This window comes from Squalius cephalus, assembly GCF_949319135.1.
Source record: "Squalius cephalus genome assembly, chromosome: 6".
Classification (NCBI taxonomy): domain Eukaryota; kingdom Metazoa; phylum Chordata; class Actinopteri; order Cypriniformes; family Leuciscidae; genus Squalius; species Squalius cephalus.
The window spans coordinates 48,468,916-48,496,711 of NC_137127.1; the positions used below are offsets into that span (position 1 = coordinate 48,468,916).

The 27,796-nt window shown below is 49.0% G+C and overlaps 1 protein-coding gene across 6 annotated transcripts in view; it reads right to left on the reverse strand.

The window, feature by feature from the left end:
- The window catches only part of ppfia1 (PTPRF interacting protein alpha 1), a 100,093-nt gene that overhangs the window by 47,341 nt on the left and 24,956 nt on the right, over positions 1-27,796 (reverse strand). For all 6 annotated transcript variants that reach the window (XM_079873338.1, XM_079873336.1, XM_079873337.1 and 3 more), the window contains exons 8-15: positions 25,157-25,303; positions 19,533-19,667; positions 19,236-19,319; positions 18,918-19,049; positions 18,776-18,838; positions 17,559-17,641; positions 15,989-16,130; positions 13,404-13,627 (exon numbers count right to left, since the gene is read on the reverse strand). In XM_079873338.1, coding sequence (XP_079729464.1) covers positions 13,404-13,627; positions 15,989-16,130; positions 17,559-17,641; positions 18,776-18,838; positions 18,918-19,049; positions 19,236-19,319; positions 19,533-19,667; positions 25,157-25,303 — 1,010 coding nt within the window. The remainder of the gene's footprint in view (positions 1-13,403; positions 13,628-15,988; positions 16,131-17,558; positions 17,642-18,775; positions 18,839-18,917; positions 19,050-19,235; positions 19,320-19,532; positions 19,668-25,156; positions 25,304-27,796) is intronic.

Here is a 27,796-nt window from a genome sequence, read left to right on the forward strand (position 1 = left end):
GTTGTTGATGGCGTGTTAGCATGAGTGCTGCGTACCATATCTCGTTGTTGATGGAGTGTTAGCATGAGCGCTGAGTACCGTATCTCGTTGTTGATGGCGTGTTAGCATGAGCGCTGAGTACCGTATCTCGTTGTTGATGGAGTGTTAGCATGAGCGCTGTACCGTATCTCGTTGTTGATGGAGTGTTAGCATGAGTGCTGAGTACCGTATCTCGTTGTTGATGGAGTGTTAGCATGAGCGCTGTACCGTAACTCGTTGTTGATGGCGTGTTAGCATGAGCGCTGAGTACCGTATCTCGTTGTTGATGGAGTGTTAGCATGAGCGCTGTACCGTATCTCGTTGTTGATGGAGTGTTAGCATGAGCGCTGAGTACCGTATCTCGTTGTTGATGGAGTGTTAGCATGAGCGCTGTACCGTATCTCGTTGTTGATGGCGTGTTAGCATGAGCGCTGAGTACCATATCTCGTTGTTGATGGAGTGTTAGCATGAGCGCTGAGTACCATATCTCGTTGTTGATGGAGTGTTAGCATGAGTGCTGCGTACCGTATCTCGTTGTTGATGGAGTGTTAGCATGAGCGCTGTACCGTATCTCGTTGTTGATGGAGTGTTAGCATGAGCGCTGTACCGTATCTCGTTGTTGATGGCGTGTTAGCATGAGCGCTGAGTACCGTATCTCGTTGTTGATGGAGTGTTAGCATGAGCGCTGTACCGTAACTTGTTGTTGATGGCGTGTTAGCATGAGCGCTGTACCGTATCTTGTTGTTGATGGCGTGTTAGCATGAGCGCTGTACCGTATCTCGTTGTTGATGGTGTTAGCATGAGCGCTGTACCGTATCTCGTTGTTGATGGCGTGTTAGCATGAGTGATGTACCGTAACTTGTTGTTGATCGCGTGTTAGCATGAGTGATGTGTACCGTATCTCGTTGTTGATGGAGTGTTAGCATGAGCGCTGTACCGTATCTCGTTGTTGATGGAGTGTTAGCATGAGCGCTGTACCGTAACTTGTTGTTGATGGCGTGTTAGCATGAGCGCTGTACCGTATCTTGTTGTTGATGGCGTGTTAGCATGAGCGCTGTACCGTATCTCGTTGTTGATGGTGTGTTAGCATGAGCGCTGTACCGTATCTTGTTGTTGATGGCGTGTTAGCATGAGTGCTATGTACCGCACCTCGTTGTTGATGGCGTGTTAGCATGAGCGCTGTACCGTATCTCGTTGTTGATGGCGTGTTAGCATGAGTGCTGTGTACCGTATCTCGTTGTTGATGGCGTGTTAGCATGAGCGCTGTACCGTAACTTGTTGTTGATGGCGTGTTAGCATGAGCGCTGTACCGTATCTCGTTGTTGATGGAGTGTTAGCATGAGTGCTGTGTACCATATCTCGTTGTTGATGGTGTTAGCATGAGCGCTGTACCGCATCTCGTTGTTGATGGCGTGTTAGCATGAGTGATGTACCGTAACTTGTTGTTGATGGCGTGTTAGCATGTGCGTTGTACCGTATCTCGTTGTTGATGGAGTGTTAGCATGAGCGCTGTACCGTATCTCGTTGTTGATGGAGTGTTAGCATGAGCGCTGTACCGTAACTTGTTGTTGATGGCGTGTTAGCATGAGCGCTGTACCATATCTCGTTGTTGATGGAGTGTTAGCATGAGCGCTGTACCGTATCTCGTTGTTGATGGTGTTAGCATGAGCGCTGCGTACCGTATCTCGTTGTTGATGGAGTGTTAGCATGAGTGCTGTGTACCGTATCTCGTTGTTGATGGAGTGTTAGCATGAGCGCTGTACCGTATCTCGTTGTTGATGGCGTGTTAGCATGAGCGCTGAGTACCGTATCTCGTTGTTGATGGAGTGTTAGCATGAGTGCTGTGTACCATATCTCGTTGTTGATGGAGTGTTAGCATGAGCGCTGTACCGTATCTCGTTGTTGATGGCGTGTTAGCATGAGTGCTGCGTACCATATCTCGTTGTTGATGGAGTGTTAGCATGAGCGCTGAGTACCGTATCTCGTTGTTGATGGCGTGTTAGCATGAGCGCTGAGTACCGTATCTCGTTGTTGATGGAGTGTTAGCATGAGCGCTGTACCGTATCTCGTTGTTGATGGAGTGTTAGCATGAGTGCTGAGTACCGTATCTCGTTGTTGATGGAGTGTTAGCATGAGCGCTGTACCGTATCTCGTTGTTGATGGCGTGTTAGCATGAGCGCTGAGTACCGTATCTCGTTGTTGATGGAGTGTTAGCATGAGCGCTGTACCGTATCTCGTTGTTGATGGAGTGTTAGCATGAGCGCTGAGTACCGTATCTCGTTGTTGATGGAGTGTTAGCATGAGCGCTGTACCGTATCTCGTTGTTGATGGCGTGTTAGCATGAGCGCTGAGTACCATATCTCGTTGTTGATGGAGTGTTAGCATGAGCGCTGAGTACCATATCTCGTTGTTGATGGAGTGTTAGCATGAGTGCTGCGTACCGTATCTCGTTGTTGATGGAGTGTTAGCATGAGCGCTGTACCGTATCTCGTTGTTGATGGAGTGTTAGCATGAGCGCTGTACCGTATCTCGTTGTTGATGGCGTGTTAGCATGAGCGCTGAGTACCGTATCTCGTTGTTGATGGAGTGTTAGCATGAGCGCTGTACCGTAACTTGTTGTTGATGGCGTGTTAGCATGAGCGCTGTACCGTATCTTGTTGTTGATGGCGTGTTAGCATGAGCGCTGTACCGTATCTCGTTGTTGATGGTGTTAGCATGAGCGCTGTACCGTATCTCGTTGTTGATGGCGTGTTAGCATGAGTGATGTACCGTAACTTGTTGTTGATCGCGTGTTAGCATGAGTGATGTGTACCGTATCTCGTTGTTGATGGAGTGTTAGCATGAGCGCTGTACCGTATCTCGTTGTTGATGGAGTGTTAGCATGAGCGCTGTACCGTAACTTGTTGTTGATGGCGTGTTAGCATGAGCGCTGTACCGTATCTTGTTGTTGATGGCGTGTTAGCATGAGCGCTGTACCGTATCTCGTTGTTGATGGTGTGTTAGCATGAGCGCTGTACCGTATCTTGTTGTTGATGGCGTGTTAGCATGAGTGCTATGTACCGCACCTCGTTGTTGATGGCGTGTTAGCATGAGCGCTGTACCGTATCTCGTTGTTGATGGCGTGTTAGCATGAGTGCTGTGTACCGTATCTCGTTGTTGATGGCGTGTTAGCATGAGCGCTGTACCGTAACTTGTTGTTGATGGCGTGTTAGCATGAGCGCTGTACCGTATCTCGTTGTTGATGGAGTGTTAGCATGAGTGCTGTGTACCATATCTCGTTGTTGATGGTGTTAGCATGAGCGCTGTACCGCATCTCGTTGTTGATGGCGTGTTAGCATGAGTGATGTACCGTAACTTGTTGTTGATGGCGTGTTAGCATGTGCGTTGTACCGTATCTCGTTGTTGATGGAGTGTTAGCATGAGCGCTGTACCGTATCTCGTTGTTGATGGAGTGTTAGCATGAGCGCTGTACCGTAACTTGTTGTTGATGGCGTGTTAGCATGAGCGCTGTACCATATCTCGTTGTTGATGGAGTGTTAGCATGAGCGCTGTACCGTATCTCGTTGTTGATGGTGTTAGCATGAGTGCTGCGTACCGTATCTCGTTGTTGATGGAGTGTTAGCATGAGTGCTGTGTACCGTATCTCGTTGTTGATGGAGTGTTAGCATGAGCGCTGTACCGTATCTCGTTGTTGATGGCGTGTTAGCATGAGCGCTGAGTACCGTATCTCGTTGTTGATGGAGTGTTAGCATGAGTGCTGTGTACCATATCTCGTTGTTGATGGAGTGTTAGCATGAGCGCTGTACCGTATCTCGTTGTTGATGGCGTGTTAGCATGAGTGCTGCGTACCATATCTCGTTGTTGATGGAGTGTTAGCATGAGCGCTGAGTACCGTATCTCGTTGTTGATGGCGTGTTAGCATGAGCGCTGAGTACCGTATCTCGTTGTTGATGGAGTGTTAGCATGAGTGCTGAGTACCGTATCTCGTTGTTGATGGAGTGTTAGCATGAGCGCTGTACCGTATCTCGTTGTTGATGGCGTGTTAGCATGAGCGCTGAGTACCGTATCTCGTTGTTGATGGAGTGTTAGCATGAGCGCTGTACCGTATCTCGTTGTTGATGGAGTGTTAGCATGAGCGCTGAGTACCGTATCTCGTTGTTGATGGAGTGTTAGCATGAGCGCTGTACCGTATCTCGTTGTTGATGGCGTGTTAGCATGAGCGCTGAGTACCATATCTCGTTGTTGATGGAGTGTTAGCATGAGCGCTGAGTACCATATCTCGTTGTTGATGGAGTGTTAGCATGAGTGCTGCGTACCGTATCTCGTTGTTGATGGAGTGTTAGCATGAGCGCTGTACCGTATCTCGTTGTTGATGGAGTGTTAGCATGAGCGCTGTACCGTATCTCGTTGTTGATGGCGTGTTAGCATGAGCGCTGAGTACCGTATCTCGTTGTTGATGGAGTGTTAGCATGAGCGCTGTACCGTATCTCGTTGTTGATGGAGTGTTAGCATGAGTGCTGTACCGTATCTCGTTGTTGATGGCGTGTTAGCATGAGCGCTGAGTACCGTATCTCGTTGTTGATGGAGTGTTAGCATGAGCGCTGAGTACCGTATCTCGTTGTTGATGGAGTGTTAGCATGAGCGCTGTACCGTATCTCGTTGTTGATGGAGTGTTAGCATGAGCGCTGTACCGTATCTCGTTGTTGATGGAGTGTTAGCATGAGCGCTGAGTACCGTATCTCGTTGTTGATGGAGTGTTAGCATGAGCGCTGTACCGTATCTCGTTGTTGATGGCGTGTTAGCATGAGCGCTGAGTACCATATCTCGTTGTTGATGGAGTGTTAGCATGAGTGCTGAGTACCGTATCTCGTTGTTGATGGAGTGTTAGCATGAGCGCTGTACCGTATCTCGTTGTTGATGGCGTGTTAGCATGAGCGCTGAGTACCGTATCTCGTTGTTGATGGAGTGTTAGCATGAGCGCTGTACCGTATCTCGTTGTTGATGGAGTGTTAGCATGAGCGCTGTACCGTATCTCGTTGTTGATGGCGTGTTAGCATGAGCGCTGAGTACCGTATCTCGTTGTTGATGGAGTGTTAGCATGGGCGCTGTACCGTATCTCGTTGTTGATGGAGTGTTAGCATGAGTGCTGTGTACCATATCTCGTTGTTGATGGAGTGTTAGCATGAGCGCTGTACCGTATCTCGTTGTTGATGGAGCGTATCTCGTTGTTGATGGAGTGTTAGCATGAGCGCTGAGTACCGTATCTCGTTGTTGATGGAGTGTTAGCATGAGCGCTGTGTACCGTATCTCGTTGTTGATGGCGTGTTAGCATGAGTGCTGCGTACCGTATCTCATTGTTGATGGAGTGTTAGCATGAGCGCTGTGTACCGTATCTCGTTGTTGATGGAGTGTTAGCATGAGCGCTGTGTACCGTATCTCGTTGTTGATGGCGTGTTAGCATGAGCGCTGCGTACTGTATCTCGTTGTTGATGGAGTGTTAGCATGAGCGCTGTGTACCGTATCTCGTTGTTGATGGCGTGTTAGCATGAGCGCTGTACCGTATCTCGTTGTTGATGGAGTGTTAGCATGAGCGCTGTGTACCGTATCTCGTTGTTGATGGAGTGTTAGCATGAGCGCTGTGTACCGTATCTCGTTGTTGATGGAGTGTTAGCATGAGCGCTGCGTACCGTATCTCGTTGTTGATGGCGTGTTAGCATGAGCGCTGCGTACTGTATCTCGTTGTTGATGGTGTTAGCATGAGTGCTGCGTACCGTATCTCGTTGTTGATGGTGTTAGCATGAGCGCTGTACCGTATCTCGTTGTTGATGGCGTGTTAGCATGAGCGCTGTGTACCGTATCTCGTTGTTGATGGCGTGTTAGCATGAGCGCTGCGTACCGTATCTCGTTGTTGATGCCGTGTTAGCATGAGCGCTGCGTACCGTATCTCGTTGTTGATGGCGTGTTAGCATGAGTGCTGCGTACCGTATCTCGTTGTTGATGGTGTTAGCATGAGTGCTGCGTACTGCATCTCGTTGTTGATGGTGTTAGCATGAGTGTTGCGTACCGTATCTCGTTGTTGATGGTGTTAGCATGAGTGCTGCGTACTGCATCTCGTTGGTGATGGCCTGTTAGCATGAGCGCTGTACCGTATCTCGTTGTTGATGGAGTGTTAGCATGAGTGCTGCGTACCGTATCTCGTTGTTGATGGCGTGTTAGCATGAGTGCTGAGTACCGTATCTCGTTGTTGATGGCGTGTTAGCATGAGTGCTGCGTACCGTATCTCGTTGTTGATGGCGTGTTAGCATGAGTGCTGCGTACCGTATCTCGTTGTTGATGGCGTGTTAGCATGAGCGCTGCGTACCGTATCTCGTTGTTGATGGCGTGTTAGCATGAGCGCTGCGTACCGTATCTCGTTGTTGATGGCGTGTTAGCATGAGTGCTGCGTACGGTATCTCGTTCTTGATGGAGTGTTAGCATGAGTGCTGCGTACCGTATCTCGTTGTTGATGGCGTGTTAGCATGAGCGCTGCGTACCGTATCTCGTTGTTGATGGCGTGTTAGCATGAGTGCTGAGTACCGTATCTCGTTGTTGATGGCGTGTTAGCATGAGCGCTGCGTACCGTATCTCGTTGTTGATGGCGTGTTAGCATGAGTGCTGCGTACCGTATCTCGTTGTTGATGGCGTGTTAGCATGAGTGCTGCGTACCGTATCTCGTTGTTGATGGTGTTAGCATGAGTGCTGCGTACTGCATCTCGTTGTTGATGGTGTTAGCATTAGTGTTGCGTACCGTATCTCGTTGGTGATGGTGTTAGCATGAGCGCTGCGTACCGTATCTCGTTGTTGATGGCGTGTTAGCATGAGTGCTGCGTACCGTATCTCGTTGTTGATGGCGTGTTAGCATGAGTGCTGCGTACCGTATCTCGTTGTTGATGGTGTTAGCATGAGTGCTGCGTACTGCATCTCGTTGTTGATGGTGTTAGCATGAGTGTTGCGTACCGTATCTCGTTGGTGATGGTGTTAGCATGAGTGCTGCGTACCGTATCTCGTTGTTGATGGCGTGTTAGCATGAGTGCTGAGTACCGTATCTCGTTGTTGATGGCGTGTTAGCATGAGTGCTGAGTACCGTATCTCGTTGTTGATGGCGTGTTAGCATGAGTGCTGCGTACCGTATCTCGTTGTTGATGGCGTGTTAGCATGAGTGCTGCGTACCGTATCTCGTTGTTGATGGCGTGTTAGCATGAGCGCTGCGTACCGTATCTCGTTGTTGATGGCGTGTTAGCATGAGCGCTGCGTACCGTATCTCGTTGTTGATGGCGTGTTAGCATGAGTGCTGCGTACGGTATCTCGTTGTTGATGGAGTGTTAGCATGAGTGCTGCGTACCGTATCTCGTTGTTGATGGCGTGTTAGCATGAGCGCTGCGTACCGTATCTCGTTGTTGATGGCGTGTTAGCATGAGTGCTGAGTACCGTATCTCGTTGTTGATGGCGTGTTAGCATGAGCGCTGCGTACCGTATCTCGTTGTTGATGGAGTGTTAGCATGAGCGCTGTACCGTATCTCGTTGTTGATGGAGTGTTAGCATGAGCGCTGTACCGTATCTCGTTGTTGATGGAGCGTATCTCGTTGTTGATGGAGTGTTAGCATGAGCGCTGAGTACCGTATCTCGTTGTTGATGGAGTGTTAGCATGAGCGCTGTGTACCGTATCTCGTTGTTGATGGCGTGTTAGCATGAGTGCTGCGTACCGTATCTCATTGTTGATGGAGTGTTAGCATGAGCGCTGTGTACCGTATCTCGTTGTTGATGGAGTGTTAGCATGAGCGCTGTGTACCGTATCTCGTTGTTGATGGCGTGTTAGCATGAGCGCTGCGTACTGTATCTCGTTGTTGATGGAGTGTTAGCATGAGCGCTGTGTACCGTATCTCGTTGTTGATGGAGTGTTAGCATGAGCGCTGTACCGTATCTCGTTGTTGATGGAGTGTTAGCATGAGCGCTGTGTACCGTATCTCGTTGTTGATGGAGTGTTAGCATGAGCGCTGTGTACCGTATCTCGTTGTTGATGGAGTGTTAGCATGAGTGCTGCGTACCGTATCTCGTTGTTGATGGCGTGTTAGCATGAGCGCTGCGTACTGTATCTCGTTGTTGATGGTGTTAGCATGAGTGCTGCGTACCGTATCTCGTTGTTGATGGTGTTAGCATGAGCGCTGTACCGTATCTCGTTGTTGATGGCGTGTTAGCATGAGCGCTGTGTACCGTATCTCGTTGTTGATGGCGTGTTAGCATGAGCGCTGCGTACCGTATCTCGTTGTTGATGGCGTGTTAGCATGAGCGCTGCGTACCGTATCTCGTTGTTGATGGCGTGTTAGCATGAGTGCTGCGTACCGTATCTCGTTGTTGATGGTGTTAGCATGAGTGCTGCGTACTGCATCTCGTTGTTGATGGTGTTAGCATGAGTGTTGCGTACCGTATCTCGTTGTTGATGGTGTTAGCATGAGTGCTGCGTACTGCATCTCGTTGTTGATGGTGTTAGCATGAGTGTTGCGTACCGTATCTCGTTGGTGATGGTGTTAGCATGAGCGCTGCGTACCGTATCTCGTTGTTGATGGCCTGTTAGCATGAGTGCTGCGTACCGTATCTCGTTGTTGATGGTGTTAGCATGAGTGCTGCGTACTGCATCTCGTTGGTGATGGCCTGTTAGCATGAGCGCTGTACCGTATCTCGTTGTTGATGGAGTGTTAGCATGAGTGCTGCGTACCGTATCTCGTTGTTGATGGCGTGTTAGCATGAGTGCTGAGTACCGTATCTCGTTGTTGATGGCGTGTTAGCATGAGTGCTGCGTACCGTATCTCGTTGTTGATGGCGTGTTAGCATGAGTGCTGCGTACCGTATCTCGTTGTTGATGGCGTGTTAGCATGAGCGCTGCGTACCGTATCTCGTTGTTGATGGCGTGTTAGCATGAGCGCTGCGTACCGTATCTCGTTGTTGATGGCGTGTTAGCATGAGTGCTGCGTACGGTATCTCGTTCTTGATGGAGTGTTAGCATGAGTGCTGCGTACCGTATCTCGTTGTTGATGGCGTGTTAGCATGAGCGCTGCGTACCGTATCTCGTTGTTGATGGCGTGTTAGCATGAGTGCTGAGTACCGTATCTCGTTGTTGATGGCGTGTTAGCATGAGCGCTGCGTACCGTATCTCGTTGTTGATGGCGTGTTAGCATGAGTGCTGCGTACCGTATCTCGTTGTTGATGGCGTGTTAGCATGAGTGCTGCGTACCGTATCTCGTTGTTGATGGTGTTAGCATGAGTGCTGCGTACTGCATCTCGTTGTTGATGGTGTTAGCATGAGTGTTGCGTACCGTATCTCGTTGGTGATGGTGTTAGCATGAGCGCTGCGTACCGTATCTCGTTGTTGATGGCGTGTTAGCATGAGTGCTGCGTACCGTATCTCGTTGTTGATGGCGTGTTAGCATGAGTGCTGCGTACCGTATCTCGTTGTTGATGGTGTTAGCATGAGTGCTGCGTACTGCATCTCGTTGTTGATGGTGTTAGCATGAGTGTTGCGTACCGTATCTCGTTGGTGATGGTGTTAGCATGAGTGCTGCGTACCGTATCTCGTTGTTGATGGCGTGTTAGCATGAGTGCTGAGTACCGTATCTCGTTGTTGATGGCGTGTTAGCATGAGTGCTGCGTACCGTATCTCGTTGTTGATGGCGTGTTAGCATGAGTGCTGCGTACCGTATCTCGTTGTTGATGGCGTGTTAGCATGAGCGCTGCGTACCGTATCTCGTTGTTGATGGCGTGTTAGCATGAGCGCTGCGTACCGTATCTCGTTGTTGATGGCGTGTTAGCATGAGTGCTGCGTACGGTATCTCGTTGTTGATGGAGTGTTAGCATGAGTGCTGCGTACCGTATCTCGTTGTTGATGGCGTGTTAGCATGAGCGCTGCGTACCGTATCTCGTTGTTGATGGCGTGTTAGCATGAGTGCTGAGTACCGTATCTCGTTGTTGATGGCGTGTTAGCATGAGCGCTGCGTACCGTATCTCGTTGTTGATGGCGTGTTAGCATGAGTGCTGCGTACCGTATCTCGTTGTTGATGGCGTGTTAGCATGAGTGCTGCGTACCGTATCTCGTTGTTGATGGTGTTAGCATGAGTGCTGCGTACTGCATCTCGTTGTTGATGGTGTTAGCATGAGTGTTGCGTACCGTATCTCGTTGGTGATGGTGTTAGCATGAGTGTTGCGTACCGTATCTCGTTGTTGATGGTGTTAGCATGAGTGCTGCGTACCGTATCTCGTTGGTGATGGTGTTAGCATGAGTGCTGCGTACCGTATCTCGTTGTTGATGGTGTTAGCATGAGTGCTGAGTACCGTATCTCGTTGTTGATGACGTGTTAGCATGAGTGCTGCGTACCGTATCTCGTTGTTGATGGCGTGTTAGCATGAGTGCTGCGTACCGTATCTCGTTGTTGATGGCGTGTTAGCATGAGCGCTGTGTACCGTATCTCGTTGTTGATGGTGTTAGCATGAGTGCTGCGTACCGTATCTCGTTGTTGATGGTGTTAGCATGAGTGCTGCGTACCGTATCTCGTTGTTGATGGCGTGTTAGCATGAGCGCTGCGTACCGTATCTCGTTGTTGATGGCATGTTAGCATGAGTGCTGCGTACCGTATCTCGTTGTTGATGGCGTGTTAGCATGAGTGCTGCGTACCGTATCTCGTTGTTGATGGCGTGTTAGCATGAGCGCTGCGTACCGTATCTCGTTGTTGATGGCGTGTTAGCATGAGTGCTGCGTACCGTATCTCGTTGTTGATGGCGTGTTAGCATGAGTGCTGCGTACCGTATCTCGTTGTTGATGGCGTGTTAGCATGAGCGCTGCGTACCGTATCTCGTTGTTGATGGTGTTAGCATGAGTGCTGCGTACTGCATCTCGTTGTTGATGGTGTTAGCATGAGTGTTGCGTACCGTATCTCGTTGTTGATGGTGTTAGCATGAGTGCTGCGTACTGCATCTCGTTGGTGATGGTGTTAGCATGAGTGCTGCGTACCGTATCTCGTTGTTGATGGTGTTAGCATGAGTGCTGAGTACCGTATCTCGTTGTTGATGACGTGTTAGCATGAGTGCTGCGTACCGTATCTCGTTGTTGATGGCGTGTTAGCATGAGTGCTGCGTACCGTATCTCGTTGTTGATGGCGTGTTAGCATGAGCGCTGTGTACCGTATCTCGTTGTTGATGGTGTTAGCATGAGTGCTGCGTACCGTATCTCGTTGTTGATGGTGTTAGCATGAGTGCTGCGTACCGTATCTCGTTGTTGATGGCGTGTTAGCATGAGCGCTGCGTACCGTATCTCGTTGTTGATGGCATGTTAGCATGAGTGCTGCGTACCGTATCTCGTTGTTGATGGCGTGTTAGCATGAGTGCTGCGTACCGTATCTCGTTGTTGATGGCGTGTTAGCATGAGCGCTGCGTACTGTATCTCGTTGTTGATGGCGTGTTAGCATGAGCGCTGTGTACCGTATCTCGTTGTTGATGGTGTTAGCATGAGTGCTGCGTACCGTATCTCGTTGTTGATGGCGTGTTAGCATGAGTGCTGTGTACCGTATCTCGTTGTTGATGGAGTGTTAGCATGAGCGCTGTACCGTATCTCGTTGTTGATGGCGTGTTAGCATGAGCGCTGTACCGTATCTCGTTGTTGATGGCGTGTTAGCATGAGCGCTGTACCGTATCTCGTTGTTGATGGTGTTAGCATGAGTGCTGCGTACCGTATCTCGTTGTTGATGGTGTTAGCATGAGTGCTGCGTACCGTATCTCGTTGTTGATGGCGTGTTAGCATGAGCGCTGTACCGTATCTCGTTGTTGATGGAGTGTTAGCATGAGTGCTGCGTACCGTATCTCGTTGTTGATGGCGTGTTAGCATGAGCGCTGCGTACCGTATCTCGTTGTTGATGGCATGTTAGCATGAGTGCTGCGTACCGTATCTCGTTGTTGATGGCGTGTTAGCATGAGTGCTGCGTACCGTATCTCGTTGTTGATGGCGTGTTAGCATGAGCGCTGCGTACCGTATCTCGTTGTTGATGGCGTGTTAGCATGAGCGCTGTGTACCGTATCTCGTTGTTGATGGTGTTAGCATGAGTGCTGCGTACCGTATCTCGTTGTTGATGGCGTGTTAGCATGAGTGCTGTGTACCGTATCTCGTTGTTGATGGAGTGTTAGCATGAGCGCTGTACCGTATCTCGTTGTTGATGGCGTGTTAGCATGAGTGCTGCGTACCGTATCTCGTTGTTGATGGCGTGTTAGCATGAGTGCTGTGTACCGTATCTCGTTGTTGATGGTGTGTTAGCATGAGTGCTGCGTACCGTATCTCGTTGTTGATGGCGTGTTAGCATGAGCGCTGCGTACCGTATCTCGTTGTTGATGGCGTGTTAGCATGAGTGCTGTACCGTATCTCGTTGTTGATGGCGTGTTAGCATGAGTGCTGAGTACCGTATCTCGTTGTTGATGGTGTGTTAGCATGAGCGCTGTACCGTATCTCGTTGTTGATGGTGTTAGCATGAGTGCTGTACCGTATCTCGTTGTTGATGGCGTGTTAGCATGAGTGCTGCGTACCGTATCTCGTTGTTGATGGCGTGTTAGCATGAGCGCTGTACCGTATCTCGTTGTTGATGGCGTGTTAGCATGAGCGCTGTACCGTATCTCGTTGTTGATGGCGTGTTAGCATGAGCGCTGCGTACCGTATCTCGTTGTTGATGGAGTGTTAGCATGAGCGCTGTACCGTATCTCGTTGTTGATGGTGTGTTAGCATGAGCGCTGTGTACCGTATCTCGTTGTTGATGGAGTGTTAGCATGAGTGCTGAGTACCGTATCTCGTTGTTGATGGTGTTAGCATGAGTGCTGTGTACCGTATCTCGTTGTTGATGGAGTGTTAGCATGAGTGCTGTGTACCGTATCTCGTTGTTGATGGCGTGTTAGCATGAGTGCTGTACCGTATCTCGTTGTTGATGGCGTGTTAGCATGAGTGCTGAGTACCGTATCTCGTTGTTGATGGTGTGTTAGCATGAGTGCTGTACCGTATCTCGTTGTTGATGGCGTGTTAGCATGAGTGCTGAGTACCGTATCTCGTTGTTGATGGTGTGTTAGCATGAGCGCTGTACCGTATCTCGTTGTTGATGGTGTTAGCATGAGTGCTGTACCGTATCTCGTTGTTGATGGCGTGTTAGCATGAGCGCTGTACCGTATCTCGTTGTTGGAGTGTTAGCATGAGTGCTGCGTACCGTATCTCGTTGTTGATGGCGTGTTAGCATGAGCGCTGTACCATATCTCGTTGTTGATGGCGTGTTAGCATGAGCGCTGTACCGTATCTCGTTGTTGATGGCGTGTTAGCATGAGCGCTGTACCGTATCTCGTTGTTGATGGCGTCGAGCTGCTCCTGCAGCATCAGGGCGAGGGTTTGAGCGTCTGCCTGTCCAGCAGGAGACAGAAGATCCATCGAGCTGAAGACAGTCTCTCTGTCGTCCTCAGCGTCTGACATGTCCATATCGCTCTCGAACGCGTGAGCCACGTTAGCCAGAACATTAGCCTGTTGCAGCCGATCCCACTCCTGCTCGTCCAGCGTCTGCACCTGACAACAACCACAGCAGAAATCACACCAAACGCATCGGGACGCAAAATCATTTCAACATCTACCGCAGAGAGTCTATGATTTTATTGCCGTCCGAATCCAGATTATCAGTTTTTCTCCCACTATCTGTTGGTAAAGTCCCAGATTAATTACCTACTGTTTTTTGACAAGGTTGTGTGTTAATTTAACAGCAGTTCGAACCACATATCTGAGTTTACAAGAAGCAAAGAACCCCGGAAGCCCTTACTCTCTCTCACGTTAAAGTGTCATGAAACCCCTGTTTTAGCCTGGTCTTTCACACGCCAGAGTTGGGGAAAGTCTCAAAAAATGGGTGTGTAAACTGTGGAAAAGTGGGAGTGTAGAGGGGAGACAACAACCAATAAAACACAGACCTGCAACACACTCATTATACAGACACATGAATATTAGAATATGACCTCAGAGAGGAGAGGATTAAAAATCTTACCCTATACACTCACCTAAAGGATTATTAGGAACACCTGTTCAATTTCTCATTAATGCAATTATCTAATCAACCAATCACATGGCAGTTGCTTCAATGCATTTAGGGGTGTGGTCCTGGTCAAGACAATCTCCTGAACTCCAAACTGAATGTCAGAATGGGAAAGAAAGGTGATTTAAGCAATTTTGAGTGTGGCATGGTTGTTGGTGCCAGACGGGCCGGTCTGAGTATTTCACAATCTGCTCAGTTACTGGGATTTTCACGCACAACCATTTCTAGGGTTTACAAAGAATGGTGTGAAAAGGGAAACACATCCAGTATGCGGCAGTCCTGTGGGCGAAAATGCCTTGTTGATGCTAGAGGTCAGAGGAGAATGGGCCGACTGATTCAAGCTGATAGAAGAGCAACTTTGACTGAACTAACCACTCGTTACAACCGAGGTATGCAGCAAAGCATTTGTGAAGCCACAACACACACAACCTTGAGGCGGATGGGCTACAACAGCAGAAGACCCCACCGGGTACCACTCATCTCCACTACAAATAGGAAAAAGAGGCTACAATTTGCACGAGCTCACCAAAATTGGACAGTTGAAGACTGGAAAAATGTTGCCTGGTCTGATGAGTCTCGATTTCTGTTGAGACATTCAGATGGTAGAGTCAGAATTTGGCGTAAACAGAATGAGAACATGGATCCATCATGCCTTGTTACCACTGTGCAGGCTGGTGGTGGTGGTGTAATGGTGTGGGGGATGTTTTCTTGGCACACTTTAGGCCCCTTAGTGCCAATTGAGCATTGTTTAAATGCCACGGCCTACCTGAGCATTGTTTCTGACCATGTCCATCCCTTTATGACCACCATGTACCCATCCTCTGATGGCTACTTCCAGCAGGATAATGCACCATGTCACAAAGCTCGAATCATTTCAAATTGGTTTCTTGAACATGACAATGAGTTCACTGTACTAAAATGGCCCCCACAGTCACCAGATCTCAACCCAATAGAGCATCTTTGGGATGTGGTGGAACGGGAGCTTCGTGCCCTGGATGTGCATCCCACAAATCTCCATCAACTGCAAGATGCTATCCTATCAATATGGGCCAACATTTCTAAAGAATGATTTCAGCACCTTGTTGAATCAATGCCACGTAGAATTAAGGCAGTTCTGAAGGCGAAAGGGGGTCAAACACAGTTTTATTATGGTGTTCCTAATAATCCTTTAGGTGAGTGTATAACAAACTGCCAAAGCGAGGAAGAAACGCAGAAGAACACTTGAAAGGACTAATAATAATATTGTCATTACATTTATGAGGCAGTTTAACACAGAAAGAATAAAGGCATTACTTTTTATCCATTGTTCTTTGAATTGTCGGTCTACATCGTGTTCTGTGTATCAGAGTAATCCACCGTGCCGTCGCGCTCATGATCAGACCTACAGCTGTTTCAGTGTCCTTATGTGCACATATATTTCATTTGACGAGGACATATGCACATACTGGTTCATGTTTAGAGCACTACAGTATATTAAATATGTCCATAAGCTTGAAACACTTTTCTCCGGCCTGAATATGAACGATATGATCTGCGTTATAAGTAATCCAGCGCAGTGGACTCTTCTACCTCACATTCAGCCAATCACGCGCTCCGAAGGCTCACATTCCCTGACGGTGGCTTGATTTTGCTTTTTAACCCGAAAGAACGAAATTGCTCTGAAAAACGCAAAAATAACCAATTTTCACTTATTGATAAAATGTCTGAGTGCTTTTGGTGTTTTGAGTGATGTGCAGCCTGTACATATCTGTTCTCATCTCAAAACATGTGTTTTGGGGTTTCATGACCCTTTAATCACGGAGTTAGGGCTCATGTTGTAGAGGAGACAGGATCTGTCGGGACTTCACCTTGGAGGGCTCGTCCCTCAGCGCACACGCTCGGCCCTTCTGGGGTCGTCTGAGCACCAGCGCGCCACTGTAGTGACTGTCCATCACTGACGACACCGACACCGGGAACCTGAAGTCCGGCGTGCCGCTCACCTGAGAACGCCTGCGGGGAGAACACCACCGTCACACCACAGAGCAAACACACGAACACTGGGGGAACTCTAGGGCTGGTCCGAATACCATTTTTTGAGCTTTGAAGCTTCGGTAGTAATGAACATTGAATATTCGAAGCTTCGGAGAGAGGGGGCTGAACATATTCTTCTCTCTAATAAAGGCAGGAATCTCTATGTGTCTGTATGTCCGTTTGCATTTTGATTATTTCGAGAACCGTTCATCCAATCGACTTCACAAGGGAGTGCAGTGTCGCATTTGGTGCAATATAGATGGACACGCGAGACGCCACACATTCAGAATTAATAAACTTTTAGTAAACTACAGAACAGCGCGAGCGGGAAGCGGCGCACCTCACGCGGGCAGGGCTTATGCTCCGAGAACGGACACTGCACTAGAGATATAAAACGCACACACACAGGTCTGTTAACTTAAGCAATACTTTTAATAAGGTAGTCTAATATTTTTCTGACTAACAAATTACTGACACAGTAAAGGGTAGCTTTAAATAAAGAAAAACGAAATTTAAATAAAGAAAAAACAAAATTTAAATAAAGAAAAACAAAATTTAAATAAAGAAAAACTAAATTAAGTTAAATTAAAAACGAGATTAATTTAGATTGATAATAACGGGTAAAAAGGCTAATACATTTTGTTTCTATTATTCCATTTTCCACATGGTCAAAGCAACGCAGCTTAAAGGCCCTTGCACACTGAGTGCGAAATTCGCGTCCGAAATTTTCGCACGTTAAAAAATAAATACCTCACGTTATGTCAATCACACTTGCACACTGCCTCCGAAACTTTCGTCCATCAAAAAAAAAAAACGTATTGGGTTCGATTTTCTGCGTTTTTCGCATCCGTAACAAGCATTTGAATGGTGTTTTGACAGTTTAGAGCCACAGAATGACGGATATGAAAAAACGCATGCGAATATTTCGGATTCAGTGTGCAAGGACCTTAACCCAAAACACAAGCTCAGGCATGCACTTCTGTCCACACACACTCCGCTGTTCTGCGCTCTAGCCAGAGAACACTCCCGTTGCTGGAGCACTGGCGTCGGTTCTATTTCTAGCATGCATGTGTTTTCCGCGTGGCTCGAGCCGCGCCTGAGACGTCTCACGCAGGCAGTGTGCAAACTCCAACCTGTTAACATGGGAGCTGAAAAACGGACACGCCACACAGCAGAGACGCTCACGCCACGCAGCCAGTGTGTCGCCGGCCTTATTCAAGCACGAATGAGAACCGTTTCACGGGGGATCCCAGGTGTGCAAAAAAACCCCCCAAAAAACGAATGTCAAATTTTCAAATCGAATACCAACCCACCAAACGAATATTCGGGTCCAGCCCTAGGGAACACAAGCACATCAGAGAGAGCAAACACACGAACACTGGTTCCCATTAGAGATGCTGGAGTTACCCATGATGCAGCAGAGAGTTGCTCCGGCTCCGCCCCCTCTCATGCTCCGCCCTCATGGTCTCGATCTGGATGAGCAGCTGCTCCTGAGGTCACAGGTCAAGAGAGAGAGTTCAAGATCGAAAAAATAGATCCAAGTGAACAACAGCCTTTAAAAAGACTTAAAATACACATATATAATAGCAAGCCATAATAATTGCTTCAAATAAAGTATCAAAGTAAGTTATTATAAGGGTTTCATTGAACAACACTGTTAAAATACACCATGTAAAATAAATGATATAAACTACTATAAACATAACTTATGTACCTTACATATTATAACAGATCCCTGCAGAGGCGCCAGCGGCCTGGTGTTAGCTGTTCTTACACTATATATATATTCTCTTCAACGAACCTAGAACCTGTTTCAAGGTTTGCGTTCTCGAGCCACAGACACTGTTGCTGTGCGGATGAGCGGCCGGAGCGCGTTAAGGTCGTGTTAGCGGCCCCTAAGTTAATCACTAATGATCTTTACAACGGAAGTGAATCGATCAAAACTAGCTTTATCTGGACAATAACTTTATTCTAGAGCTGCTGTAAAGCCTGAACACTGTTACTGTAATCTCCTGTTATCACTGTAAAGCTGCTGTGGAACTCTATACTGTTAAAGCGCTGTATAATGAAGGAGACTCGACTGACACTACGGCATGATCTAATCCTTGTTTAATATTGGCCCAACAACACTTTCAAATGTCCACTTCACCTTTAATATTTGGTTATAAGCAACACACACTCACACACACACAGCACGCAGAGACGGAGTTTGAGAAACGCATATAAATGATGACAGTGCAACTATGAAACACAAACCGCGTCCGACTTTTTGCGTTCCCAAATGCACGTTATTGGAACCCTAAACACACGCCACATGCAGAGACGGAGTGTGTGTGAGCAGCGTTCACTGTGAACGAGCTGAGCGACTTTAACATGTAATCTGCATAATTAATGAAAGCGTCGTGCTTCCCTGTGGGAAAAAACGAAACAGCGCATTTATTTATTAAGTGAATCACAGCCGTTCTGATTTCACAATAGCACTATACTATATTATGATTGTAAATGGTTGTATATCGCGTAGCCTTAGTAAACGGTGTAATAATGCGGTTCATGGATTCTCGTCTGTGGAACGCGCCACTCGGCATTGTCCAGGTTAATCGACACGGAGGAACGGAGACACTGACCTTCTCGTGATGAGCCTCCTCGATCAGCTTCCTCGTGTGCTCCAGATCGCGGATCAGAGCGTTCTACAGAACACAGAGCACAGGTGTGTGAGCGTGTGATGGTGTGTGGCGATGGTGTGTGGCGGTGTGTGTGTGTGTGTACCTTGTCCTCCAGTGCAGTCATGCGCTCCTTCAGGTGCAGCTGGAGTCTCTCGTTGGACTCAGACAGCAGTTTGTCCACCGTCTCCGACAGGCGCTTGTTGTGCTCTTCGTTCATCTTCTCTCGCTGACGCGCCTTAGAAAGATTAGCATTGAAAACAGACTCACGTTAGCCAGTGCGTTTCGTGTATCGAGTTTATACTGCAGTCCAATGATGCGTCGTGGAGCATTTGGAAAGTATAACACTAGCATACCGGCGGGCGAAACTGCATGAGTGTGTGTGTGTGTGTGTGTGTGTGTGTGTGAACACTGATGAACACACCCTGAGCAGCTCCTGGTTCTTCTCCTCCAGCTGAGCCTCCATCTGTCTGAGACGCTCCTCCACGTTACCATGACGCTCCTCTGCCTGCGACACACACACACACACACACACACACGCATGAGAAAACTACAGCAGCAAACACAGCAGATTCATCAGGCTGAGACGGAGTTAGTGAAGAGCTGATGAGTGGAGGATCTGGATCCAGGCGGGTGACATGATGAACACGAGCCGACTGGGGTTAGAGGAGTGGACTCGTCCCCGTCTCTCTCTCACACACACACACACACACACACACACCTTAGTGAGCGCCACGACTCTCTGGGCCAGCTCTGCCTCCACCTCGGGCAGCGTCTCTGCTTTACGAAGAGTTTGCTGAAGCTTCTGCTCCGCCAGCTCCAGTCTCTCCTGCAGCTGCCGGCTCTTCTCCTCCACCTGCACACACACACACACACACCGATCATCAGACGCATGCATATCACACCGGCACACACACACACCGCTCATCAGACACACGCACATCACTGGCACAGTCCTCACTGATCACACAATCTTTTAATGCTTACGGCACAAAACCACTTCAACTTTTTTCTTAAATTGGTGATAATCTGTGACATGTGACCCAGGAGCACTAAAGCAGCCACAGGGAGACTGAGGAAACAAGCTTTCCATCCATGTGTGGCTTGTCAGGATAGGACAGTATTTGGCCAAGATGCAAAATGAAAATCTGGAATCTGAGGGTGCAGAAAAATCTAAGCATTGAGAAAATCTCCTCAGAGTTCATGATTGTGTTCCTCCACTCACTCACAAACGGAAGGACATTTACTAAATATCTTCATGGAACAGGATCTTAATACCCTCATGATTTCTGGCTTGAAAGAGAGATCGATAACTTTGACCCGTACGATGACGTTAGAAACCACGAGTCTGTTCTAGAGCAGGGGTTTGGGAGGAAAAAAACAAACATGTAAAAACGAATAAATAATAAAAATAAGATTAAACAAAGTAAATTTGATTAATATAAAAAAATAAAATAAGTAAAATTTGATTTAAAAAAACAAAACAAAAAGATTAAAACAACTAAATCTTGAACTAAAATAAATATTTACATTTGATTAAAATAAAACAATTATAATAAATAGAATTTGATTTAAATAAATAAATTGATTAAATGTGTAAAAATGTACTGGAAATGGGGGGGGGGGTGAACTGAAAACTAAATATTTTCCAAATAACATTTTATACACATTAATAATATTGATGTTTGACAGTGTGTTTATACATGAAACTATAGAGCTGCCGGGTGAAGGTCAGGACGAGGGTCGCATGAAGAGGATCATGGGTCATCTAAAAGACTGAAAACCTGATTTGTGGGCGACTGAAGCATTTCATTAGCAGTGTGTGTTGTGTCTGTGAGGGATGCTGGGAAGAGTGTGTGAGACAGAAGCAGTGTGTGTTGTGTCTGTGAGGGATGCTGGGAAGAGTGTGTGAGACAGAAGCAGTGTGTGTTGTGTCTGTGAGGGATGCTGGGAAAAGTGTGTGTTGTGTCTGTGAGGGATGCTGGGAAGAGTGTGTGAGACAGAAGCAGTGTGTGTTGTGTCTGTGAGGGATGCTGGGAAGAGTGTGTGAGACAGAAGCAGTGTGTGTTGTGTCTGTGAGGGATGCTGGGAAGAGTGTGTGAGACAGAAGCAGTGTGTGTTGTGTCTGTGAGGGATGCTGGGAAGAGTGTGTGTTGTGTCTGTGAGGGATGCTGGGAAGAGTGTGTGTTGTGTGTGTGAGGGATGCTGGGAAGAGTGTGTGTTGTGTCTGTGAGGGATGCTGGGAAGAGTGTGTTGTGTCTGTGAGGGATGCTGGGAAGAGTGTGTGTTGTGTCTGTGAGGGATGCTGGGAAGAGTGTGTGTTGTGTCTGTGAGGGATGCTGGGAAGAGTGTGTGAGACAGAAGCATTGTGTGTTGTGTCTGTGAGGGATGCTGGGAAGAGTGTGTGTTGTGTCTGTGAGGGATGCTGGGAAGAGTGTGTGTTGTGTCTGTGAGGGATGCTGGGAAGAGTGTGTTGTGTCTGTGAGGGATGCTGGGAAGAGTGTGTTGTGTCTGTGAGGGATGCTGGGAAGAGTGTGTGAGACAGAAGCAGTGTGTGTTGTGTCTGTGAGGGATGCTGGGAAGAGTGTGTGTTGTGTGTGTGAGGGATGCTGGGAAGAGTGTGTGTTGTGTCTGTGAGGGATGCTGGGAAGAGTGTGTGTTGTGTGTGTGAGGGATGCTGGGAAGAGTGTGTGTTGTGTCTGTGAGGGATGCTGGGAAGAGTGTGTGTTGTGTCTGTGAGGGATGCTGGGAAGAGTGTGTGTTGTGTCTGTGAGGGATGCTGGGAAGAGTGTGTGTTGTGTCTGTGAGGGATGCTGGGAAGAGTGTGTTGTGTCTGTGAGGGATGCTGGGAAGAGTGTGTTGTGTCTGTGAGGGATGCTGGGAAGAGTGTGTTGTGTCTGTGAGGGATGCTGGGAAGAGTGTGTGAGACAGAAGCAGTGTGTGTTGTGTCTGTGAGGGATGCTGGGAAGAGTGTGTGTTGTGTGTGTGAGGGATGCTGGGAAGAGTGTGTGTTGTGTCTGTGAGGGATGCTGGGAAGAGTGTGTGTTGTGTGTGTGAGGGATGCTGGGAAGAGTGTGTGTTGTGTCTGTGAGGGATGCTGGGAAGAGTGTGTGTTGTGTCTGTGAGGGATGCTGGGAAGAGTGTGTGTTGTGTCTGTGAGGGATGCTGGGAAGAGTGTGTTGTGTCTGTGAGGGATGCTGGGAAGAGTGTGTTGTGTCTGTGAGGGATGCTGGGAAGAGTGTGTGTTGTGTCTGTGAGGGATGCTGGGAAGAGTGTGTGTTGTGTCTGTGAGGGATGCTGGGAAGAGTGTGTTGTGTCTGTGAGGGATGCTGGGAAGAGTGTGTTGTGTCTGTGAGGGATGCTGGGAAGAGTGTGTGTTGTGTCTGTGAGGGATGCAGGGAAGAGTGTGTTGTGTCTGTGAGGGATGCTGGGAAGAGTGTGTGTTGTGTCTGTGAGGGATGCTGGGAAGAGTGTGTGTTGTGTCTGTGAGGGATGCTGGGAAGAGTGTGTTGTGTCTGTGAGGGATGCTGGGAAGAGTGTGTGAGACAGAAGCAGTGTGTGTTGTGTCTGTGAGGGATGCTGGGAAGAGTGTGTGAGACAGAAGCAGTGTGTGTTGTGTCTGTGAGGGATGCTGGGAAGAGTGTGTGAGACAGAAGCAGTGTGTGTTGTGTCTGTGAGGGATGCTGGGAAGAGTGTGTGAGACAGAAGCAGTGTGTGTTGTGTCTGTGAGGGATGCTGGGAAGAGTGTGTGTTGTGTCTGTGAGGGATGCTGGGAAGAGTGTGTGTTGTGTGTGTGAGGGATGCTGGGAAGAGTGTGTGTTGTGTCTGTGAGGGATGCTGGGAAGAGTGTGTTGTGTCTGTGAGGGATGCTGGGAAGAGTGTGTGTTGTGTCTGTGAGGGATGCTGGGAAGAGTGTGTGTTGTGTCTGTGAGGGATGCTGGGAAGAGTGTGTGAGACAGAAGCATTGTGTGTTGTGTCTGTGAGGGATGCTGGGAAGAGTGTGTGTTGTGTCTGTGAGGGATGCTGGGAAGAGTGTGTTGTGTCTGTGAGGGATGCTGGGAAGAGTGTGTTGTGTCTGTGAGGGATGCTGGGAAGAGTGTGTTGTGTCTGTGAGGGATGCTGGGAAGAGTGTGTGAGACAGAAGCAGTGTGTGTTGTGTCTGTGAGGGATGCTGGGAAGAGTGTGTGTTGTGTCTGTGAGGGATGCTGGGAAGAGTGTGTGTTGTGTGTGTGAGGGATGCTGGGAAGAGTGTGTGTTGTGTCTGTGAGGGATGCTGGGAAGAGTGTGTGTTGTGTGTGTGAGGGATGCTGGGAAGAGTGTGTGTTGTGTCTGTGAGGGATGCTGGGAAGAGTGTGTGTTGTGTCTGTGAGGGATGCTGGGAAGAGTGTGTTGTGTCTGTGAGGGATGCTGGGAAGAGTGTGTTGTGTCTGTGAGGGATGCTGGGAAGAGTGTGTGTTGTGTCTGTGAGGGATGCTGGGAAGAGTGTGTTGTGTCTGTGAGGGATGCTGGGAAGAGTGTGTGTTGTGTCTGTGAGGGATGCTGGGAAGAGTGTGTTGTGTCTGTGAGGGATGCTGGGAAGAGTGTGTTGTGTCTGTGAGGGATGCTGGGAAGAGTGTGTGTTGTGTGTGTGAGGGATGCTGGGAAGAGTGTGTGTTGTGTCTGTGAGGGATGCTGGGAAGAGTGTGTGAGACAGAAGCAGTGTGTGTTGTGTCTGTGAGGGATGCTGGGAAGAGTGTGTGTTGTGTCTGTGAGGGATGCTGGGAAGAGTGTGTGTTGTGTCTGTGAGGGATGCTGGGAAGAGTGTGTTGTGTCTGTGAGGGATGCTGGGAAGAGTGTGTGTTGTGTGTGTGAGGGATGCTGGGAAGAGTGTGTTGTGTCTGTGAGGGATGCTGGGAAGAGTGTGTGTTGTGTCTGTGAGGGATGCTGGGAAGAGTGTGTTGTGTCTGTGAGGGATGCTGGGAAGAGTGTGTGTTGTGTGTGTGAGGGATGCTGGGAAGAGTGTGTGTTGTGTCTGTGAGGGATGCTGGGAAGAGTGTGTGTTGTGTCTGTGAGGGATGCTGGGAAGAGTGTGTGTTGTGTCTGTGAGGGATGCTGGGAAGAGTGTGTGTTGTGTCTGTGAGGGATGCTGGGAAGAGTGTGTTGTGTCTGTGAGGGATGCTGGGAAGAGTGTGTGTTGTGTCTGTGAGGGATGCTGGGAAGAGTGTGTGTTGTGTCTGTGAGGGATGCTGGGAAGAGTGTGTGTTGTGTGTGTGAGGGATGCTGGGAAGAGTGTGTGTTGTGTCTGTGAGGGATGCTGGGAAGAGTGTGTGTTGTGTCTGTGAGGGATGCTGGGAAGAGTGTGTGTTGTGTCTGTGAGGGATGCTGGGAAGAGTGTGTGTTGTGTCTGTGAGGGATGCTGGGAAGAGTGTGTGTTGTGTCTGTGAGGGATGCTGGGAAGAGTGTGTGTTGTGTCTGTGAGGGATGCTGGGAAGAGTGTGTGTTGTGTGTGTGAGGGATGCTGGGAAGAGTGTGTTGTGTCTGTGAGGGATGCTGGGAAGAGTGTGTGTTGTGTGTGTGAGGGATGCTGGGAAGAGTGTGTTGTGTCTGTGAGGGATGCTGGGAAGAGTGTGTGTTGTGTCTGTGAGGGATGCTGGGAAGAGTGTGTTGTGTCTGTGAGGGATGCTGGGAAGAGTGTGTGTTGTGTGTGTGAGGGATGCTGGGAAGAGTGTGTTGTGTCTGTGAGGGATGCTGGGAAGAGTGTGTTGTGTCTGTGAGGGATGCTGGGAAGAGTGTGTGTTGTGTGTGTGAGGGATGCTGGGAAGAGTGTGTGTTGTGTCTGTGAGGGATGCTGGGAAGAGTGTGTGTTGTGTCTGTGAGGGATGCTGGCAAGAGTGTGTGTTGTGTCTGTGAGGGATGCTGGGAAGAGTGTGTGTTGTGTCTGTGAGGGATGCTGGGAAGAGTGTGTGTTGTGTCTGTGAGGGATGCTGGGAAGAGTGTGTTGTGTCTGTGAGGGATGCTGGGAAGAGTGTGTGTTGTGTCTGTGAGGGATGCTGGGAAGAGTGTGTGTTGTGTGTGTGAGGGATGCTGGGAAGAGTGTGTTGTGTCTGTGAGGGATGCTGGGAAGAGTGTGTGTTGTGTCTGTGAGGGATGCTGGGAAGAGTGTGTGTTGTGTGTGTGAGGGATGCTGGGAAGAGTGTGTGTTGTGTCTGTGAGGGATGCTGGGAAGAGTGTGTTGTGTCTGTGAGGGATGCTGGGAAGAGTGTGTGTTGTGTCTGTGAGGGATGCTGGGAAGAGTGTGTGTTGTGTGTGTGAGGGATGCTGGGAAGAGTGTGTGTGAGGGATGCTGGGAAGGCGCTGGGCTCAGACCTGGCAGAACAGCGAGTCCTTGTTGGCGATCTCGTTCTCCAGCTTGTCGTTGAGGTCGTGCACAGACGTGGCTTCCCTCTGAGCCGCCAGGTAGCGCTTCTCCAGCGTGGTGATCCGCTCCTCCATGTCCTCCTTCTGGGCCACAGACTGAGAGGAACACACACACACACACACACAGCGTACGGTCACTAGTGTTGGGTTCTGGAACCCGGTGCCTATTGTCGCTTTTCCACTACACAGTACCAGCTCGACTCGCCTCGCCTTTGTTTGGTTTTCCACGGTGTAAAAGTTGTACCCTAACCTGCTTCCAGGTACTTTTCTCCGTACCACCTCCGGCGAGGTTCTGAGCGAGCTGAGCGAGCTGAGGCGATACCGAAATGTGACGTAAAAACACGGCAGACTGCTGATTGGTCAGAGAGAATCGTCACTACTCACTGCGTCATCATTGCACGCGCCAGACGGAGTATCCTGAATAAAAAACAGCAAAAACAAAAACATCCAAAAACAGCATACACTCGATTTCCTCCACTGTCCTGTGTGTGTGGGTAGCGGGTGTGTGGGTAGCGTGTGTGTGTCGCGTAGAAGATCACGGCAGTTTCCTGCGGCGTCACTATGACGACCAGGTACTATTGTGGAGGTACTATCTGCAATGCGAGTCGAGTCGAGTCGAGCTGGTACTGGTAATGGAAAAGCGCCATATGTAACCGGTTTGTGACCAGACCCAATCAAAACGCAGATTTCGGTGCCACTTAAAGGTCATATCACAATCTTCCCTAACGATCCGCTGGCTGCCCCCCCATAAGCAGGCCGTCAGAACACCGCGTCCTAGATCTGAGATCGGCACACAAACAGTCGGTTTCACCAACACCCAAAACCAAAATAAATAGTGTTCCAACCAATCACCGACGGGGGGGGGGGGGGGTTGTGATCCTATGACGGCTGCACGCGGAAACCTCACAGCACCCCCCCCCCCCCCCCCCCCCCGACGGCCTGCTTATGGGGGGGGGGCAGCCAGCGGATCGTTAGGGAAGATTAGATGAATGTGATCATTTATGTTTGGGCCTGAAATCACTGATACGACCTTTAAAGGACAGATCATGAAAATCTGAGTTTCCCCGTGTGTCAGTGCTGTAATCATGTGCCTCTACCGACACAGAACACGGGAAGAGTGAAACCCAGTCACACACACCTGACGTACCTCACGTATGTCTCTCTGCAGTCAGTCACACACACACACACACACACACACACACACACACCTGTCGTACCTCGCGTACGTCTCTCTGCAGTCGGTCACACACACACACACACACCTGTCGTACCTCGCGTATGTCTCTCTGCAGTCGGTCACACACACACACACACACACACACACACCTGACGTACCTCACGTATGTCTCTCTGCAGTCAGTCACACACACACACACACACCTGACGTACCTCACGTATGTCTCTCTGCAGTCGGTCACACACACACACACACACACACACACACACACACACACACCTGACGTACCTCACGTATGTCTCTCTGCAGTCGGTCACACACACACACACACACACCTGCCGTACCTCGTGTATGTCTCTCTGCAGTCGGTCACACACACACACACACACACACACACACACACCTGTCGTACCTCACGTATGTCTCTCTGCAGTCGGTCACACACACACACACACACCTCGCGTATGTCTAACTGCAGTCGGTCACACACACACACACACACAGACACACCTCGCGTATGTCTCTCTGCAGTCGGTCACACACACACACACACACACACACACACACACACAGACACACCTCGCGTATGTCTCTCTGCAGTCGGTCACACACACACCTCGCGTATGTCTCTCTGCAGTCGGTCACACACACACTAGGGCTGCACAATTAATCGAATTTCTAATCGCGATTACGATTATGGATGCCACGATTACGTAATCGTTCAAAGCCGCGATTACAAAAAAAAAAAAAAAAAAAATCCACTCTGCGTGCATTTAGAGCATGTTATGTTATGAGAGGCGAATCACAACTACTTCAGAAAACCCAGCACAAATCTGAGTTTCCCCGTGTGTCAGTGCTGTAATCATGTGCCTCTACCGACACAGAACACGGGAAGAGTGAAACCCAGTCACACACACACCTGACGTACCTCGCGTATGTCTCTCTGCAGTCAGTCACACACACACACACACACACACACACACACACACACACCTGTCGTACCGCGCGTATGTCTCTCTGCAGTCGGTCACACACACACACACACACACACACACACACCTGTCGTACCTCACGTATGTCTCTCTGCAGTCGGTCACACACACACACACACACACACACACACACCTGACGTACCTCACGTATGTCTCTCTGCAGTCAGTCACACACACACACACACACACACACACACACACCTGTCGTACCTCGCGTACGTCTCTCTGCAGTCGGTCACACACACACACACACACACACACCTGTCGTACCTCGCGTATGTCTCTCTGCAGTCGGTCACACACACACACACACACACACACCTGTCGTACCTCGCGTACGTCTCTCTGCAGTCGGTCACACACACACACACACACACCTGTCGTACCTCGCGTATGTCTCTCTGCAGTCGGTCACACACA